This window comes from Malaya genurostris, chromosome 2 (genome assembly GCF_030247185.1).
Source record: "Malaya genurostris strain Urasoe2022 chromosome 2, Malgen_1.1, whole genome shotgun sequence".
Classification (NCBI taxonomy): Eukaryota; Metazoa; Arthropoda; class Insecta; order Diptera; family Culicidae; genus Malaya; species Malaya genurostris.
Genome location: NC_080571.1, coordinates 286407148 through 286424739, shown reverse-complemented (window position 1 = coordinate 286424739; position 17592 = coordinate 286407148). Strand labels below are relative to the sequence as shown.

Sequence of the window (17592 nt, the reverse complement as noted above, 5' to 3'; positions counted from 1 at the left end):
ACTAGATGAACATCGTTTGACACCTATCAGTAGTTTGCTCATTGATTCAGTCATTACTATTTTATTCTATTCTACAATATTCTATCTCATTCCACAGTATTCCATAGTACACAAACCACCAATAAATGTCAAAGACGCGGTTTACCGTTCATTTGTTGTCGTCGTGTGAAACCCAATTGGGATACGTTTACTCAACTTAATTTCCACTTCACACTGGTAATAAGGGCCGGTGGTATGAAAATAAAACATAAAAAAGTGCTCAGTTAAGTTCTACCGAGGTTAGATGTGAATCGACACTTTATTCGCAAAGTTAAAAGGTTTATGTCTAACCATTACTATCTGAAAGCGCGTCTAACTGTTTTTGTGGTGATGGTTACGACGACATCGACATTGTTTACGTGTGCTCCAAGTATCATGGCGGAAGATTCCAGCTGATCGATAACTTTAGGACCACCGTATGTTCCAGTCCATGACGTTTTGGCAACCCGAGATCATCTTTATATGACATGTCTCTATAACTTCTTAAAAGCCATAAACGTACAAATCTAGTGACCAACTCATCCTTTATCTTCTAAGGAACGGTATGGGTCACGATGAACGATCCCTCGGACTGCAGAAAACGGCATCAATGTCCCAATGTCCCTAGGGGAGTAAGCCGCCCCTTAATACGGCTTCACTTCCCTTTCTTTCAACAAGATCAACAGCTACGTTGAGCTAACCGCAATGAGCCTAATAAACACATTTTTACTGTGCGGCGAATGACCAGGAACGGTTACAGTCGCTAATAAAATGAAACAAACATTTTTACTAAATAAAAAAAGATTGAGAGATCTGGATGATGGGCTGGAAATATTTTTCGAAGATTTCTAAACTTATTTAGGAAACACATCACTGTTTTACCTATTATTATTTTATTGAATCTACTCTCACATTTGCTATAGCCGAGTATTAACTATTGAATTTGCATTCACTCGGATTTGACAAAATATATTCTACTGAACATTTTTTCACTTAAAATATCATATACATAGTTTTTTTTTCTTGGTAAATTGCATTGCTTGCTTGCCTCGATTCCGGCAATAATTTTTCGTTCATGACTGTGTTACTTTCAAGCTGTTTAATTTTTGTTTTCTGATTTCATAGATCTCTAAAGTCGTTTTCCCTGAGGGTGCTCAGTTTTTTCCCCGATTTTTTTGGTATTAGTTTGTATTTAAATTAAATCGTTTCGCCCGTGAACACAGACAATATATGCAAAATTGTTCAAAAACAGAGTTTTTTGCTGGATATAAAAATTTGATGTATTTCTGAATGGGTACACCTGAAAAGGAAAAGGTTTGCTATTTAGTTAGATTGCTTTTATTTCCCTAATATAATACAACAGTCTAATTACAACAAAGCTTCTCAGTTTTCATTGCTCTAGTAACCGACAATCAAAAATTAAATAATCAGGGATTCTGGTAAAGATATGGGTTTAGTTTTCTGTTCTATTCTCCTGGTCTACAGTCTAATATCAACATCATCTTCGAAACTTAACGAGTAAAAGATCTATCTAAATTATATAAGTTTACAGTTCAGTACCTAAAAACAAGTGATAGCTATCTATAACCGAACAGACATAGTAGTAATTGCATAAATTAGCAGCCGGCTACAAGATGACGGTTTTGGAGGCCTGGCCTACTGTGACCTGTTGTATTCACAGAAAGGGTGGATATGTTGTTTATGTTGCTGTTTTCCTATGAACATTCGATCAACTTATCCAAGAACTGAGATCGGTCAACGTGTTTAGTTTGCTACTGCTGCCGTTCCGTTGGAGACATTCTTCTGCTGTTGGTTTCTGTATTGCTCGAACAAATATTTCAAATCTGCCAACGCTCTGGCGATCTGCTGCGCAAAACGTTCCGAGCTCTACAATGCAAAACCAACAAACGTTGTTAATCGGTGAGGTATTCGAATACCTTAAAAGTAACTTACCGTAGTCTGACAAGATTTTTTCGATGAAATGTGGAAGAATATCAAGTCTTCGCCAGCTACGATGTAGGACACGCCATAACCATCGTCGGCTACAGGACCGAAACCGCCACCTGCACTGATACAATTCGGATGCTTTTTTAGGTCCATCTTAGCCGTTTGGCCGTGCGGTGTTTGACTAGTGGACAGTCGCCATGGTTCACTGAGTACCTCCTTCAGGAATGGCGAATCCAGTTCTAGGTACTTGGAAACCACGTACAGACAGAACAGATGTCGATCAATACCCTTGCCGCACATGGCATCCTGGTAACCTAGCTGGTGACGATCGCAAGCCGCGTTCAGCAATTTGACTCGTTCTTGCACCTGAGATTAGAAGAATGTCGGATAACCTAATCGACACAAAAAAAATAATTGCACTTACACTACAGTTTGGATCCTCCATGGCCTTCACCCAGGCGGCTGATTCGATTGTACAGGGACGGACGGTTTCGGTACGACCCTCACGGAACAGGCGGGTCATCGATGCTTCGTAGGTCAACGAAAACTTGCCGGCATCACGGAAATAAGCCAGTTGTAAAGCCATCTGTAGGAAAGCGTCCGGCGATAGGCGACACTTTTTCATCAATCCTTTTCCGTACGCATCGTGGACAAAAATGCGTAAATCGACATCCTGTGGAAAAGGTTCGGGGGTATAGCAAGACACTGCATTGTGAATTAACGGGCGTTCTTACGTTTAGTAACTGTTGCGCAGCCAGGTGAGCCTCCTGAATAGCGTCCAGCGCTACACTGTTATCCAGATCGAATGCCAGCCGCTTCGGTTTCGGCGGCTCAAACTCGGGAATGCCGAGCGTGTTTCCGTTTTCGTCATATCTGTACCGTTGGTGGTTCATCAGAGAAAAAGAGAAATTCTCGTTAAAGGTTCGGCAGTTGCTTTATAAACGGAGCAGTTACGTGCAGGTTTTTGAGACATATTTGGGCATGCACACTAATGAACAATTCACTATATTAAACGCAAGGCAAGTATTGATTAAAAAGAAGATTATAGACATATTTCTAATTCAAGCAATGTTAGTACTCTGTTGTTGTAAATAGGACAAAATCGAAACGTCTTACATAATACCTATAATAATTGTGAACCGATTTTTACTAAACAGGTAAGTCTTTTTGTCTCATTGGAGTCACCATTAATCAATTTTACTCTACTAAGGTTAAAAAATGGGTATTAAGTGACTTTTGAGCCTTATCAACACGACGGTCAATAAGTTCCCGGTCTGATAGACAGATGGCGTCACTAACTAAAAATCCCTCTAGCGTCTAATAGAGACAGCCTTGAGGTGTTATCCGTTAACATTTCATGACAACCGGTTCATTAGTGTGTTCGTTATTGCGCTTCTAATGACGCTACTATTTAAAATTTAGAAACAATGAAGAAAAAACAATTTCGTTTGTTGATAGGTAAAACACTGTTTCTTGGTGAAAGAAATACAGTGTATGCAAAGAATAAGTCACTTCTAAGAATTATCCAGGTTCTGCCTCAAGCCAATCAACCACTATAGGGACCGTGCACGATTACAAGTAGCGCCATTAGTGGCGAATAGGCGAAAAAACTCGACCATAGCTTTACACTGTTACCATATGTTCACGCTGAATAAAACAGTCAAAAACCTGTTTTAATACAACATAGTGGTGTAATGATCCTTTTCTCACATCAATCATATTCTCATATATAATACTGTGGTATACTATTAAAAACCTTTCTCTCCGATTCTTAAAATAAACCAAAGAGATTATTTGTGCAATAACTAGTATAACCTACAGAATGGAACAGTTATCTGACATCGATGAGAAAACGAAGTGAGTTCCACTATTGTAAGTATTTCGGGCACTAGAACCCGAGAACGTATAATCGAAGTTGGTTCGTATGGCCATCAACTAACATGATTTTAATTGCAACCAAAAAATATGCTTAATTTTCGGTAGGAGCATAAGATCAATTATTTGAACCTAAGATTAGGAATACCGGACAAAGTGTAAAAATAAGTGAGATCTTTTTTTGAGTGTATGACTATTATCTGCCGTCGTTATTCGAAAACCGGGAATACTTTCGAGACCAATTAAGAAAACTTTTTACTTTTTTCGTTTCGATTCTTCAAGTGACGGTATACAATTTTTAACACACTTTGCCTATCATTCCGGAACCGAAAGTCTGATCCGGATGAAATTCAAGAAATCCGTATAGAACCATGAGACCGTTCATTTGAATCTAAGTTGGTCAACATCTATTAAGACATTTCGCTCTCGATCCCCGTCCCTGTCCACCATCTTCATTGGAACTAACAAGATCTTTTTTTTGTCACTAACTTTTTCGTTCCCCCTTCCCTGTCTCTTCACCATCTCGATGGCAACTAATTAGATCTCTGTCGTTTTCAGACATTTTGTTTCCACATCCCCTTTTTTACCACGTTTTCCACAATATTTACTTCTCTTTTATTCTCTTCGGCAATATCATCATCACCGCCCACGGAAGACCGCTCCAGTCGAAAACCAGCATGCGGGTCACCCGCCGGGCCTTCGTAGCCTGGGGGTGTTTCCCGCGGACCCACACGGACCAACGCCATCTGGAAGACTCATGCAACACTCAATTCATCGACCACTGCCGATCGCCGATACGATTTACGAGAACCCGAGATGACATAGTCTAATGATACCAAGAATGGCTTTTATCGTATCAAAGAACGCTCACTCTTCACACGTGTGAATCAGTGCCATCAAAGAGAGACTAATATCATCGCAACAACAAACATCCGGCATGGCTCATTTAACATAGAATCGACACCAGTGCGAGAGCGTATTTCTCTCGATGACATTTCTGAGAATCAAAGGTTAGCACGCTGCTGTGGGGATCTTCTCTGAAGCAACAAACGGTCGTTTGTTTTTCTCGTTTTGGTTTTGAAATATTGCAACCTAGTATGAGAATCATCAAGTTGAATCATCGACTCGATTTTCTGCGATAATTGTCAACTTGCGATTCTCTCTTGGGAAATTCCACACAGCAACGATCATTATCAGACTGTAATTTTTTTTAAGGGCCGTAGAATACTCAGAGTATGAAGTGGAGCGAAGGAATGTAGAAAAATTCTCTCGCGGTTCATGCATTGAGAGACTCGAGTTCTTGTAGCATCTTCTACCGGATTGAAAATGTTGTATACAATATAGATAGCAATATAGCAGCTTCTGTCAAATTTTCGGCAATCACCAACACTGAATGATACTATTATAGTTTTAAGTTAGTCGTTAATTAAGATTAGAAAATACCTTTGGCATCTTAGAGCTTAAGCAGTGTGCCTAAAATTATATTACATTATTGAATATTAAGTCATTTTCGAAAAACACACACACACTGATACATTGCTCAGCTCGACGAACTGAGTGGAATGGCATATGACACTTGGTCAATTTCTACTAGTCGATTTTCAAGTGATTGTACAACCTTTCTATATGAGAAAGGCAAAACAGTTCAGGCAATGAATATTTGTTGTTAGTTTCGTGACTCGTATTTTCAATATACGTCAAACTGGATACTCGTGAGTTTGCTAGCATTTTTACGATTGCAATTTATTTTCTTCCTCCATTCTATGAGTACGGACCATCCTGCGAATTATTTGAACTTTTAGTCAAAATTTGACAGTCGGGCAGTCATTCTTTATCGAGTAGTTAAATTTATCTGAAACTGCGGCCCATTTCAAAGTTTGACGGATGGAAAGTTATTTGGGTCTATTTTCCTCTGAAAATAAAGTAATTGCAAGTAATGTAATAATTGCAATTCAGCGAAAGTAAGAATAACGTCGAGATAAACTTACTTCATTTAAAAAATATTTAAACTTTTTATTGGGGTATTTTCTTTGAGTGAAAGTATAAAAAGAAATTACACAGTAGCAATTTTTACTAAAGGTCTGAAATAAGAATGTTTTAGCAAGATATTTTTCAGTGTTTCCAGTCAAATCGATTAAAAAATCATTTCATGTGCTAAGAATATCGTTGGAGTTTGAGTGAATATGACAAATATTCTACACAAATCCAACTGCAATGACAGAAAATGACGTGGCCGTATTTAGATGCAGAATGAATAATTCGACTCAAAATTTAATAGTCAGTTGATGTTGAACAATCGTTCGCACCACACGCGAATAGTTCCTGGGTTCGGAAAAAAATCCGCAGAGAAAATACGCTAGAAAGTATTTTCAAACTCAGTTTACAAGTTTTACTATAGTAGCATTATTTTTCCACTCGCCGCCTCGTGCGCTGTCGTCGCCGGGCCACTAAACCACGCCCTCCCGCTTGTGAGGAATTCTGGCAACCGTCAGAAAGCCGGCTGCATTCCGGCTACTGTCAAAATTGTCCAGACGAAATTGCGTCATTATCTCGCCTTACGTGTGTTGTTTATTGCCCGCCTCTTTCTTTTTTCCTTTTTTTTACTCGACTTCATTTGATATTCGTCAATCCCGCATGTACGCACAAAAAACGAATCTTGAGACGAGGTAAATGAGATTGAAATATGGGTTTGTTTGGTAGTGAGAAAACAATGTTATTGGCAATAATATTTTTTATAATTAGTATATATGAAGGGCAATAACTGATTGTCTTGTATATGTGCTTTTTATTGAAAAAATAAAACCAAGACGCTAAAAATGTAGAACCGATTCAAAACGGTTCTGCCAATCTTGTATGGCGAAATTCTCTGCCGGAAACGGTTGTTGCATTGTTGTCAGACTTTTGCCGGAATTCTGGCAGAACTCCGACAAAAACGGCTGGCTGACATAGCCAGCCGTCTGGGGGGAATCTGCCCGCCGCGTACAAGTGGGCTCGTGCACGGTCCCTATTGGCAAAATTACGCTAACATGAAATATAAACGCGCTGCTTGTTTAGAAATGATACTTTCAGCAAGAGCTGTCAAATCGATAGAAAAATTTTTAATTACTTCACCTTTTTAACGATTTCTTATAAAAACGGGCAAACTCATTTGAAAAATCATAGTAGAAGTGGAAGAAAAAGTTTTTACTCTAAGGTGGTAATGTTGATCTTAATTTATTGTGCGAAAACTAACGCTTATTTAGAATGGAGCATTATGTGTGGTTCAAAACCATTTTTAAAATACCAGGAAATAACAAATAAAGTATCCAAAATAAATGATACTCGATTGCTAAACATTCTAGTACTCGAGAAATTAACACTACACTGGTTTCTGTTTAAAAAAAATGTTGGTCCGAAAAAAATCTAACCATTACCCAATTTCACACAATCCTGAAAATTTTCCATGTTTAATCATAATTTACATTAAAGTAGTAGCAATAACTTTGAAATTGATTTTCTCCTACTCCAAGCTTACATTGATTGCTGATTGATCTATTTGTACCATTGAATAAACGAAAAATCGTTGCAGATCACGGCTACCGATATGAAAGTTTTTGGTAGAACCCTAGGACAGGACCAGACAACTGGCTTCTTTTTCCAGAAAAATATTTCTCTTCTTATTCCGGTTGCTCCCTGCTGTAAATAATAAATGCCTCGGGATCACTGTTGCCAGTAGAGATAATTATTCATTCTGAAAACTTTCTCCCCTTATAACATGCCATTATTTATCATTTGAAAACACTTAGACAAATGTTATATCGATCAAAAATATAGCTCTGGATTCATTTTGATCAGATGTTTGTTTTGAAGAAAACGTTTAGTTGAAACAGCTTAATAATTTTTTTCTAAAACACTCAATTTTGGGTAATTAATTTTTGCAGCTTTATTTTTATTTTTCTCAAATAGAATATGTTGAATACCTACTTTAGTTAATAAAGCTGCAAAAATTAATTACCCAAAATTGAGTGTTTTAGAAAAATTTTATTAAGCTGTTTCAACGAGATGACACACTTCGTGATTTCAGGCTTTCTCTTTGTATCATCCAGTGATTGTTAAATGTACTCGTATACTTTCCGCATTGACAGGACTTAAAAACAAATTGAACTTATATCCTATTGAAATTAATAATTTTGAAAAGATGTCCCGAAAAATAAAATATCCAATATCAAGCTACATTGTTACCGACGATACTGACAACACTTTTTCTACCACCCTGCAGTAATATTGATTTCAACAACTTGTACTTGCTTATGTCAATTTTAACCAATCACGAGCTGGTCCGAAATTGGTCCTAAAAGTGGATTAACAATTGTCAGGTCCTGTCCTAGGTAGAACCCTCTTTTTCTTGGTTCCATTTTTCATTGGCAGGTGTCGCTACCGGTAATTCAGTTTCGTGGCAATGTGCCAATTGACTGGCATAAGACCCTGTCAGCTTGGAGCGAAAACAATCTTCAGTTCAGCAACGCCATCGCACGGTGTCACATTCAACATATTGGGCCGTATGAATAAAATGTAGTAAAGTCTCTTGTTTGTAGTATCTTCTCAAAAACATAGTCCACAGAGTAAAACACGTTTGGTTTGGTTTTAATTTTCTACTTCATTTTATCAGCAAACACACGAGTAGCAACCTCTGGAGCTACCTACCGAAAAATTGTAGTAAATACTACATGTTCGAACGTTGTTGTGTAGTAAAGTCTCTGCTTTTGACAGGAACGTGATCCACATGTAGCATTTACTACCGAAATTCAAGCATGCTACGTTTTATTCATACGACCCATTATGTCAATTGTATGGGTGCGCAGTGCTGCTATTTTTAGGCGCACGAATTTGACATTCCTCTCCCCTACTTCTGTGTGCGAGATTCGATGCAGACTCGCCTGAGGGCGCCATGCTCGCAAAAAATGTTGTTTCCAATGATTTGTTCGGGAAATGTGAGAGCTGCATATCTTGTTAATATGATGTCTTTGCTGGTATGCTGAATTTAAACGTGATTGCTTAAACACCGAGGATGTGCCGCACTCTTTTTGACATTATAAAAATATCAAAATGCAGGGTATTCACAATTCAATTTATTTTTGATTATGAGAAGAAACCTTGTTTAATCCATCTAGTGGTGTGATAATGCCATTCTCTTGCCATTTAAATAGTCTCATTAAAACATTTGTATGATTCTATCCTCAACTTACATGAAATGTCAAGATTTTAGATCTCCGGAATCGAATTTTTTGTTGTTGTAGAATGTCTGAAAATTGCATGAAATTTCTTCGAGATCTTAACGCTTCATGAAATTCTCACGTCTCATAGTCGAGATTAAAATTTTTTTTTTCGAGATCACACCAAATGTTGACGTTTCATGTAATTCTAAGACATTTGGCAACAACAAAATTTATCGATTTTCGAATGTTTTTTTTAAATTTCGACCCTGGCACTAACGGAAATTTTATCGATTTATTAATTTTAGTTGTTTGACGTAAAGCCGCCATAACTAAGTTCAGTTTTTGCAATGACTGAGCGGAAACATATATTGGAGAAGCCAAATGAATGAAAAACTAACAGAAAAGATGAATTTTTGGAAAAAGATACGCTCAGAGACATTGAGATAGCGCTATTGTGTCTGTTTGGCGTTTTAGAGTGACTAAAACAAGATTCAGAGTGGCGAAATGGTAGCGCGTATGCACGGAATGCATAAGAACGCAGGTTCGAGTCCTTTGCAAAAACTGAACTGACTGTTTCCGCTCAGTCATTGCAAAAACTGAAAATTTTATGATTTCCAAAATTTATTTTTTTTTGTTGCTAAAAGACTTAGAATTGCATGAAACGTCGAGATTTAGTTTTTTTAATCGACTTTCTGGGGCTTAGGAAAATTTAGAGATTAGATTTCCAAAATTGATTTATTTTGTTGTAGCCTTAAAATTGCATGAATTTTCGTTGGAATGAGATGAAATATTAAGACATTCGACAATAAATTCGTCTATACGGCAGCAACTTTTTTTCGATTTTCGTATGTGTTTTTTTAAAATTTCGACTCTGGGACTGAGATGAATTTTAAGATTCCCGAAATCTAATTTTTTTGATCGACTTTCTGGGGCTTAGGAAAATTTTGAGATTGCCGAAATCGAAGTATTTTTTCGATACCAAATGTCTTAGAATTTCAAAACTCTGAGGCTAAGAATTTTTTTTAATATTTCCGAAATCGCCTCTGGTGAGTAATGTATGTATACAGTTTCCTGCGCATTTCACACAACACAACCTTAGTAGCTATTGGAAAAAGTGCACCCATTTCTCACTAAAAGCGCTGTCAGTCTATCCGTACAGTGCGAGATCTAGGTTTATTTGATTTATGCTTCTAGTCAGCCTTTATAGTTAATCATTGTATACTGCTTCTTGTCATCTTTCAGGTATCTTTCTTTCTCGGATACGGCGTTGAGGAGATTCTTTGTCTTTAGATAGCAAAGTCTTGGCATTACATTCCTTTTCTGGAATTTGGTCTTTCTGTTTCAACAGACTTCGCAGCCGATTCTTAGTGTACAGAATCATTGCATGGCTAGTACTATGGATCCTACTGACACTAATGCCGTTTTTCATTGAAAAACACTGGTGGCGTGGATTGCTCTGGTTTTGCACTTTCGAGCAGAAATGCAACATTCTGACGGTGTTTCATTGCGATTTCTGCTCGAAAGTGCAAAAACAGAGCAATCCACGCCACCAGTGTTTTTCAATTAAAAACGCCATAAGAATCCTTCCAGGTCGGGGCTCGAACTTGTCTTTAGATCTCTAGATTCGACTTTTATCTTTAGATTCGATGAATAAACCGATCCATTCCATTTTTGTAATGACTGACAAGTCATACGTAACGCTCGTATCCGTGCTGTATTGTCGATACAAATACTGCGTCCAGTTTTTTACCCTCAAATGTACTGTATTTTAATTTGTACTGTATTTTTACACTGAAATGTACTGTATTTTTCACACTGGAAATGAATTATTCTTGATCAGAGCGCGTCACAACAGTTTTGCGAAATTTTGATGATTAAAAAGTCTCATAAAAAATTCTCTAAGTCAAAATCAACATTAAAAATATCCGCTTCTTAAAAAATGTTTAATGAATAACAGGTGCATTTTTTTAGTTTTGGCCGAACCTAAAAATGCCCTCAAAAGAAAATAAAAAAATATAGATTATGTTCAAATCATTTGATAATTATTTGCTATTAACGATTTGTTCAGTCTAGACTAATGAACAGCGTGGCGCCCGAGCACAGCTGAACAGGCTCGGTTCTTGTGTTCAATTAGGCTGTTTCTTCGTGTGTTTCACATGCATGATAGTATAATTGGCAAAACAATTTATTCGGATAGGAGCTAGCTACGGGTTCGAGTCCCGTCTCTGCGGTGACTTTTTCTCGGTTTTCATTACTTAGTTGTATTTGCATGTTATATCAAATTTATTTACTTCTGTTTTTTATTCACTATTTTTAGAAAAATGCTTGTAAAATGTACTGTATTTTCAAAGTCGATGTACTGTATTTTCTTGATTTTATACGCCAAATGTAAGGTTTTTCGTCAAAAAATATACGAGTGTTAGCCATATGCCATGGATCGAAACAAATGCTAATCGGATGGAATAATGTCGGGAAAATATAGCGGGTGGGGCAGAACATCCCATTGCAATGTTTTCAAATAAGTTATTATGACTTTCGAAACATGGATTCTTGCATTGTCTGCAATGCTTTGTTCAAATACGCACAAATCATCGTCCGTATACGTCACCAAGCAGTGTTTAGTACGGGGTCTTCATCGAGCAACGACACCAAAATGGTCATCTTCGAACTTCTTCGGTTGTCCGTGACGTTATTTGTTTGTGAAGTCAAAGTTACCGTTTGGAAACGTGCAAATCACTTTCTGCATGGTGCTCAGCCAGAGCAGAATATTTATCGTTCACTTCCACTAAAATACGATGACTTTCAGCGTCACTTGTCTTAATGTTTCTCCCCGCAAAAAAATGCTTTATCAGGCACAAATATCGACTGGTAAAGAGTCATTATCTTCCCGGAGAATATTTACTGTTGTATGTGCGAATAATCGACTAGCGCCATTTTTCGTAAAACGCTACGAATTAGTTCCAACACGTGATATGTATGGAACTATTCAGAAATGTGTTTGTTTTTTTACATGGACAACTACACAACCTAAACTGTTAGCCATAAAGCCGTTATGCTGCTGTGCCGCTTATGCCTAGGCATTAGAAACCCACAATTTATTGTCGAATCACATGTTATTTCAATGACACAATTAGAACTGCGTTTCCATTGTTTCGATTCAGCTAACGTAGTTGTTGCATTCCGTTCATCATCGAAACAATGTAAACGCCATCCCAGGTTAGTGGATAGGTGCCGTACAGGTAGTACATGTCAGTAGCGATTGTTCCTTAACACACTAGAAAGCATTTATTAAAAACCATTACCGTTTTTGTATCTGCTCCTCTGCTACAATGTTCTCCCACACGTGTGCCAGTACAGGTGCATCGGCCCTGTATGCGGGTAGTAGTTAAGCAATTATGTGTATTTTTTTTTTCGTTTGATGATTTTTGTTTAAAGGAAATAAAAAGTATTAGCAATCCATATTGTACCAGGTACAACTAGGCTTTGGTAGAATTGGTATGGGGTGACAAATGTTGAAAATGGCCAACACAATATGACAATCATCGAGTAATGAGAATGTAGGTGACAATCAGCAGACGTATTTCATTTAAAGAATCGTGTAAATTATTAGGCAGATCTACCAGCACCGCTCACTAGACTAACCAAACATGGACTAACAACTGTACAATTCGTAGACTAGCATACTCTTTATTAAACGGAAAACTAATACCGCAAAACCGAAGCATATTAAGTATATACAAGGGCTAAAAATGTCTCAAAAAGATTCACAACACAAATCGGGTGTGAATCGGGTGCATTTGCTACTGTAAAAGACATTAATTACCGCGGCTGAGCTTCTTCCATGATAAACGTTTCCCAGATGTGTGACATCACTGCTGCGTCCGCCCTGAAGATGGTTTTTAATGATTTTGGTTGATTTTGAGTTGGTAGAGGGTGTAAGGATGTTTGGATACCGTAGTTGGGCGAGTTTATGAATTGCCACATTGGGAAGACAAATGCATGGATGGAAGAAAAAACATTATTGAAGTGAATGTTACATGGACTACAACTAGAACTGCGGTACAGTTCGATTATACTCTATCTGCTGATCAGATCTGTGTGGGACATCGGACTATGCGTATGGTATATAATACAGCGTGTTGTCCGGATGCTGAAAATGATTACGTGTTTGAAACTTTCACGCAGATATTCGTACTCACCAAGTATGTTCGGCGTTAAATCCGACCTGGAAGGTAAAGATGTACAATTTTAGTAGTGTTGCAGTGGTGGCTTTCAGTTAATAAGTTGACAATACCCTAGCATTGCTTCCTATGCAAACGGTGAAACTCTTGTCGAACCATCGGTCGTGCCCATTTCCGTGCAACAAGTTTCTTCCGAACTGATCCAATTTCTCCGGATGTGCCATATCGAATTCGAACGGCTGCTCGTCCAGTGACAGCACAAAGGCAGAACTCTCGATCAGGTGCAGCGAGGTCTTGTTGACACCTTTTAAAAATACTGATTCTCGGATTTTTGCCCACTTGGTACGATCACCGGCGGTTAACGAAGCTAGTAGCTCCTCTCCTGGCTGGGGTTTATCGTGACTGTGTAGAATCTCCTCAATTTGAATTTGAATTTCACACGGACGTAGAATGCGACCGTTGTGATAAATAACAACTTTGTAGTAGCAACCTCGGAACAGCACTACAATGTGATTGGAATCCTGGTAGTGGACAATTTTGTCGGTTTCAATTCCTGGAACACGCACCGTATTGAAAATGCGTTCGTACTGCCAAGAGCACAGTGGCACCAGCCCTTGCACCAGAATAGGTTCCAGCTCCTGCCGTTCAACGGTTCGCCTGAACTGCAACAGCATATTGATGACGTTAGCTGCACGAGCACTACGGACAGTTGTCGGTTTTGTAAAAATAGCATCCATTCCGTAGAAGTTACTGTTCACCATCAAGGCTCCACGGCTGCGCAGGTAAACGTACTCTTCCCACCAATCGGACACGTAATTCGTTGACCACCAGCTTTTCAAGACCAAATAGAACTGCAGTTTGGTGGCGATACCATCCTGAAACTCCTTTGCCAGCCTCTCCATGCGACTATAGTTACTGTCGTCCAGCAGGGGCCGCACGGATCGTAGATACTGTAATTGAAACATTTTCGGTTTCGTATTTTTGAATTGGTACATTTTTTTCACGAATCTTACCCTTGTCATTGTGTCTTTCACGGCCGGCAGAGGCAACCGGGGTAGAGAACCTTGAAAACTGTACAGACCCGGTTTGTTCCATGTTGCTAATACCTTAACAAAAAGTGCCCACGCTCTCGTCTGTAAATGAACGAAAAGAACGAACGATGAACCTGTAATTCCTTTGCCATCATATAGCAAAAACAAACGTGATATGCTACACTTACCGGCAGGGAAACCTTACTACCCGGTGCCCTCTTTTCGTACATCCAACCTTTGTACATTAACAGCAGCTTCAACGAGTATCGCATTGTGTAACAAATGCACAACCAGAAGAGAAGTCCTGCTAAACCACATGCCGCCACCTGATAGCCCACTGTGTCTCTGGAATCGAAACCAAACAACATTAGTTAGTTAATTATCACACTTTGCTAAATCGGAAGCAAAAAAAAACTTACCCTGGTAATAGTCCTAGACATTTATTAACTAAGTTGAATGGAACCTGTCGTTGTGTGAAATGCAGGGCAATGGCAACGGCTATCACTAACCATAGGCTCTGTAGGTGTGCTGGGTACACGCCGTTACGGACTCCGGTCTGTCAACAAAAAATACAATGTTTTCCATTAGAAGTTACTCAAAAACTCTGTAACATTTGGTGTCTTGTTTCAAATCTGACAGATAATTTGCATTTGCGAGATTGTAGTCTTTTTTAAGGAAGCATTCGATTTACGTATCTTTTTTTACGTTACAAATTCTAAATAACGTAACCTTTTTTTCCAAATAACGTAAACTTTTTTCGCGAACCTACTTCGTAAAAAGTGGTTTTGAAAAATATATCAATATATATGCAATGGCAGTATTCGAATGCTGTATTTTGGAAACTGATATGACGAATAGTTCCCGGAAAATAATGTTTCAACTCGATTCAGAATCCAAGATGACGACTTCCGGTTTATTGATTTTCCTTGAATACCATTACAATATAAGCATTTTCTGAACGGATTTGATAAGATGTCGGAAAACGATGTTTGATGTGGTTCCGAAATCCAATATGGCGACTTCCGGTTCAATAACATTCCTTTAGAACCTTTACAGTGTGAAGAGATGAATTTTGTCGTCATTACGACTTACTTTACTATTGGGTGCCTTTTCAAAATTAACCATATGGAAGAATGGGCAGAACTTAATCGTGAATATCTCGACTTGTAATAATGGCAGCAACATGATTCTTTCACTATTTCATCAAAAATATGATCAGGAATTTAGGATAATATTTTGAACAGTATGAGATAACCACAAACAACTCAAAAATTAAGTTTTCTCAAAATTTGAAAACAACGCGGAAAACTCTTTACTTTCGCTTGGGTTTTTCGCGCAAGGACGACGATTTTAAGGTAATCAGGCACATATCTTCAACTGACTGTGTATAAAAGCGGAACCGTGGTCGAAAATCGATCATTTCTTCTTGTGCGTTTGATGAAAGCAGACGTCGTGGGAATGATTTAATCAACTAGCAGCTTCGGAGAGTGCACCTTCTGCGTGGTTAAAAACCTCAAACGCTCAGGTCGCAACTCTCATTTGGACTTCAGTCGTACAGTGGAGCAGTTGGCAATGAAAGCAAACCTTTGCGTGGTATAAAGCCTCAAACGCTTAGGTCGTGCTTTCATTTGGACTTCGGTCGTCAGGTGGAGCAGTCGTCAGGTCGCAAAGCCAGTCCCTTCGAAGAAGATCGATTACATCATCCTGTTGGTGGTCGTTTGCATTGAAGCAAAATACAACGGAAAATGGACAACAATGTGGAATATTCTGCAAAATCAGCCCTTCTAAATGCTCTAAATGTTACCTAATGAACTATAAAGATTGCTTCTTTGTAAATCGAAAATTAAAATTATCAGTGTCGTGCAAATTTTGATAATTTGATCAGTTTTTTGCATACTTTCATAGTTCTAAATTCGCAACAGTGTTTAAAATCATTTATATCTAATCAGTGTTTAATATCTTAGAAAATTATACAATTTGGCTCTTCTGGGATGCCCGAAATTAATCCTGTACAGCATTTTGATAGTATCTTTTACTAAAACATTGTAATCCGAAATGAAATATCCGACATCAAATTTCTCTAAGGTGCCATTTAGAACCATAATTTTATACCCAAAGAATTATCGAAATTTTACTTCAGGCTACTGTATATGGCCCATTTTTCAACCAGTTGTAGTTTGTAGTAAACTTTCTGCTGATTTGGAATATAAAATGCATAGCATCGACTCAGAAGAAATTCATTTCGAATTTGGCTGTCGTTGTCATCGTGTTGATTATGGTGCGATCGAGGAATCTCCAAGCGAAATACAAAGCTTGTTAGCGCAAGAAGACGGAAGTCAGCGGTATCCGTTGGAAGTCAATGGTATCCATCGGAATTTGAACTGAACCCGTCACTCTCCATCACGAACGCCTTAATAAAAGGTTTTTTCAGAACCACCATTATTTTATCATACTACTATACTGGTTATTTTGTAATATTTGTGTGTCATAATGTTTAATGTAACTAATCTGTACTGTAGTTTAGGTGTATCGTTTCAAATTCTAGTAGTGTGAAAGGGCAAAACTTGCACAATTCACACTATCGATCAACTAATTTATATTCTAAAGTATAAAGTAAGGAGGTCAGTTTTATTCGTATTGACGACATCCAGTTATGTCTCTGACATTACACACCTGTACTTTTTTTTAAACTTCTCCAAACGTGTGTATTTTTTTATCGGATTTGTACGTACCGAAGTTTTCAATAAACCAGAAGCCACTATCAGCACGATGAAATTTTATTTTGGAATGAAATTATTTGATGAAAATCTATCTGTTCGTGGTGGTGCTGGTGTCTACTGTCGCGAAATGAGCCTAGAGCAGTCTCATTCACTTGGTAGATATTGTACTGTGTTACAGGTAGAAATCTACGCGATTCTGCGTGGAAAACAATCGACACATCAGCAGAGAATCTGTGGTAAACGAATTTATTTTTGTTGCGATAGTCATGTAGCTTTAAAGACACTTAGATCGAATGATTCACTGTCGAATCTTGTGATCGCATATCGAACTCAAATTGAAGACCTCAGCATTTCAAATTTTGTTTACTTCTTAAGGGTACCCGACTATTCTGGTATTACTGGAAATGAGGTTGATGAGTTGGCAAGAGCTGGTGCAACGAATGATTTCGTTGGTCCTGAACCAGCTTTACCACTTTCAACTAGTTGGATAAAGCACAAGATTCGTTCTTGGGCTGCATCCAAACATGCCAGCTACTGGCACATCTTGCAAACTTGCGCTCAGAAAAAAGCATTTTTACCCGATTTAAATCTGAAAATGTCAAAGTGTCTACTGCATTTTTCCAAG

At 38.1% G+C, this 17592-nt stretch overlaps 1 protein-coding gene across 6 annotated transcripts in view; it reads right to left on the bottom strand.

The window, feature by feature from the left end:
* Positions 1-894: 894 nt before the first annotated feature.
* Positions 895-17592, bottom strand: part of LOC131430427 (carnitine O-palmitoyltransferase 1, liver isoform) — a 63479-nt gene continuing 46781 nt past the window's right edge. For 4 of the 6 annotated variants that reach the window (XM_058595420.1, XM_058595419.1, XM_058595421.1 and 1 more), the window contains 11 exons: positions 14667-14803; positions 14436-14592; positions 14230-14349; positions 13330-14166; positions 13235-13260; positions 12859-12921; positions 12338-12403; positions 2700-2838; positions 2390-2638; positions 1972-2331; positions 895-1905 (listed from right to left, as the gene is read on the bottom strand). In XM_058595420.1, coding sequence (XP_058451403.1) covers positions 1783-1905; positions 1972-2331; positions 2390-2638; positions 2700-2838; positions 12338-12403; positions 12859-12921; positions 13235-13260; positions 13330-14166; positions 14230-14349; positions 14436-14592; positions 14667-14803 — 2277 coding nt within the window. In that variant the 3' untranslated portion in view covers positions 895-1782. The remainder of the gene's footprint in view (positions 1906-1971; positions 2332-2389; positions 2639-2699; positions 2839-12337; positions 12404-12858; positions 12922-13234; positions 13261-13329; positions 14167-14229; positions 14350-14435; positions 14593-14666; positions 14804-17592) is intronic. The other 2 variants (XM_058595422.1, XM_058595423.1) reach the window with 2 other exon arrangements.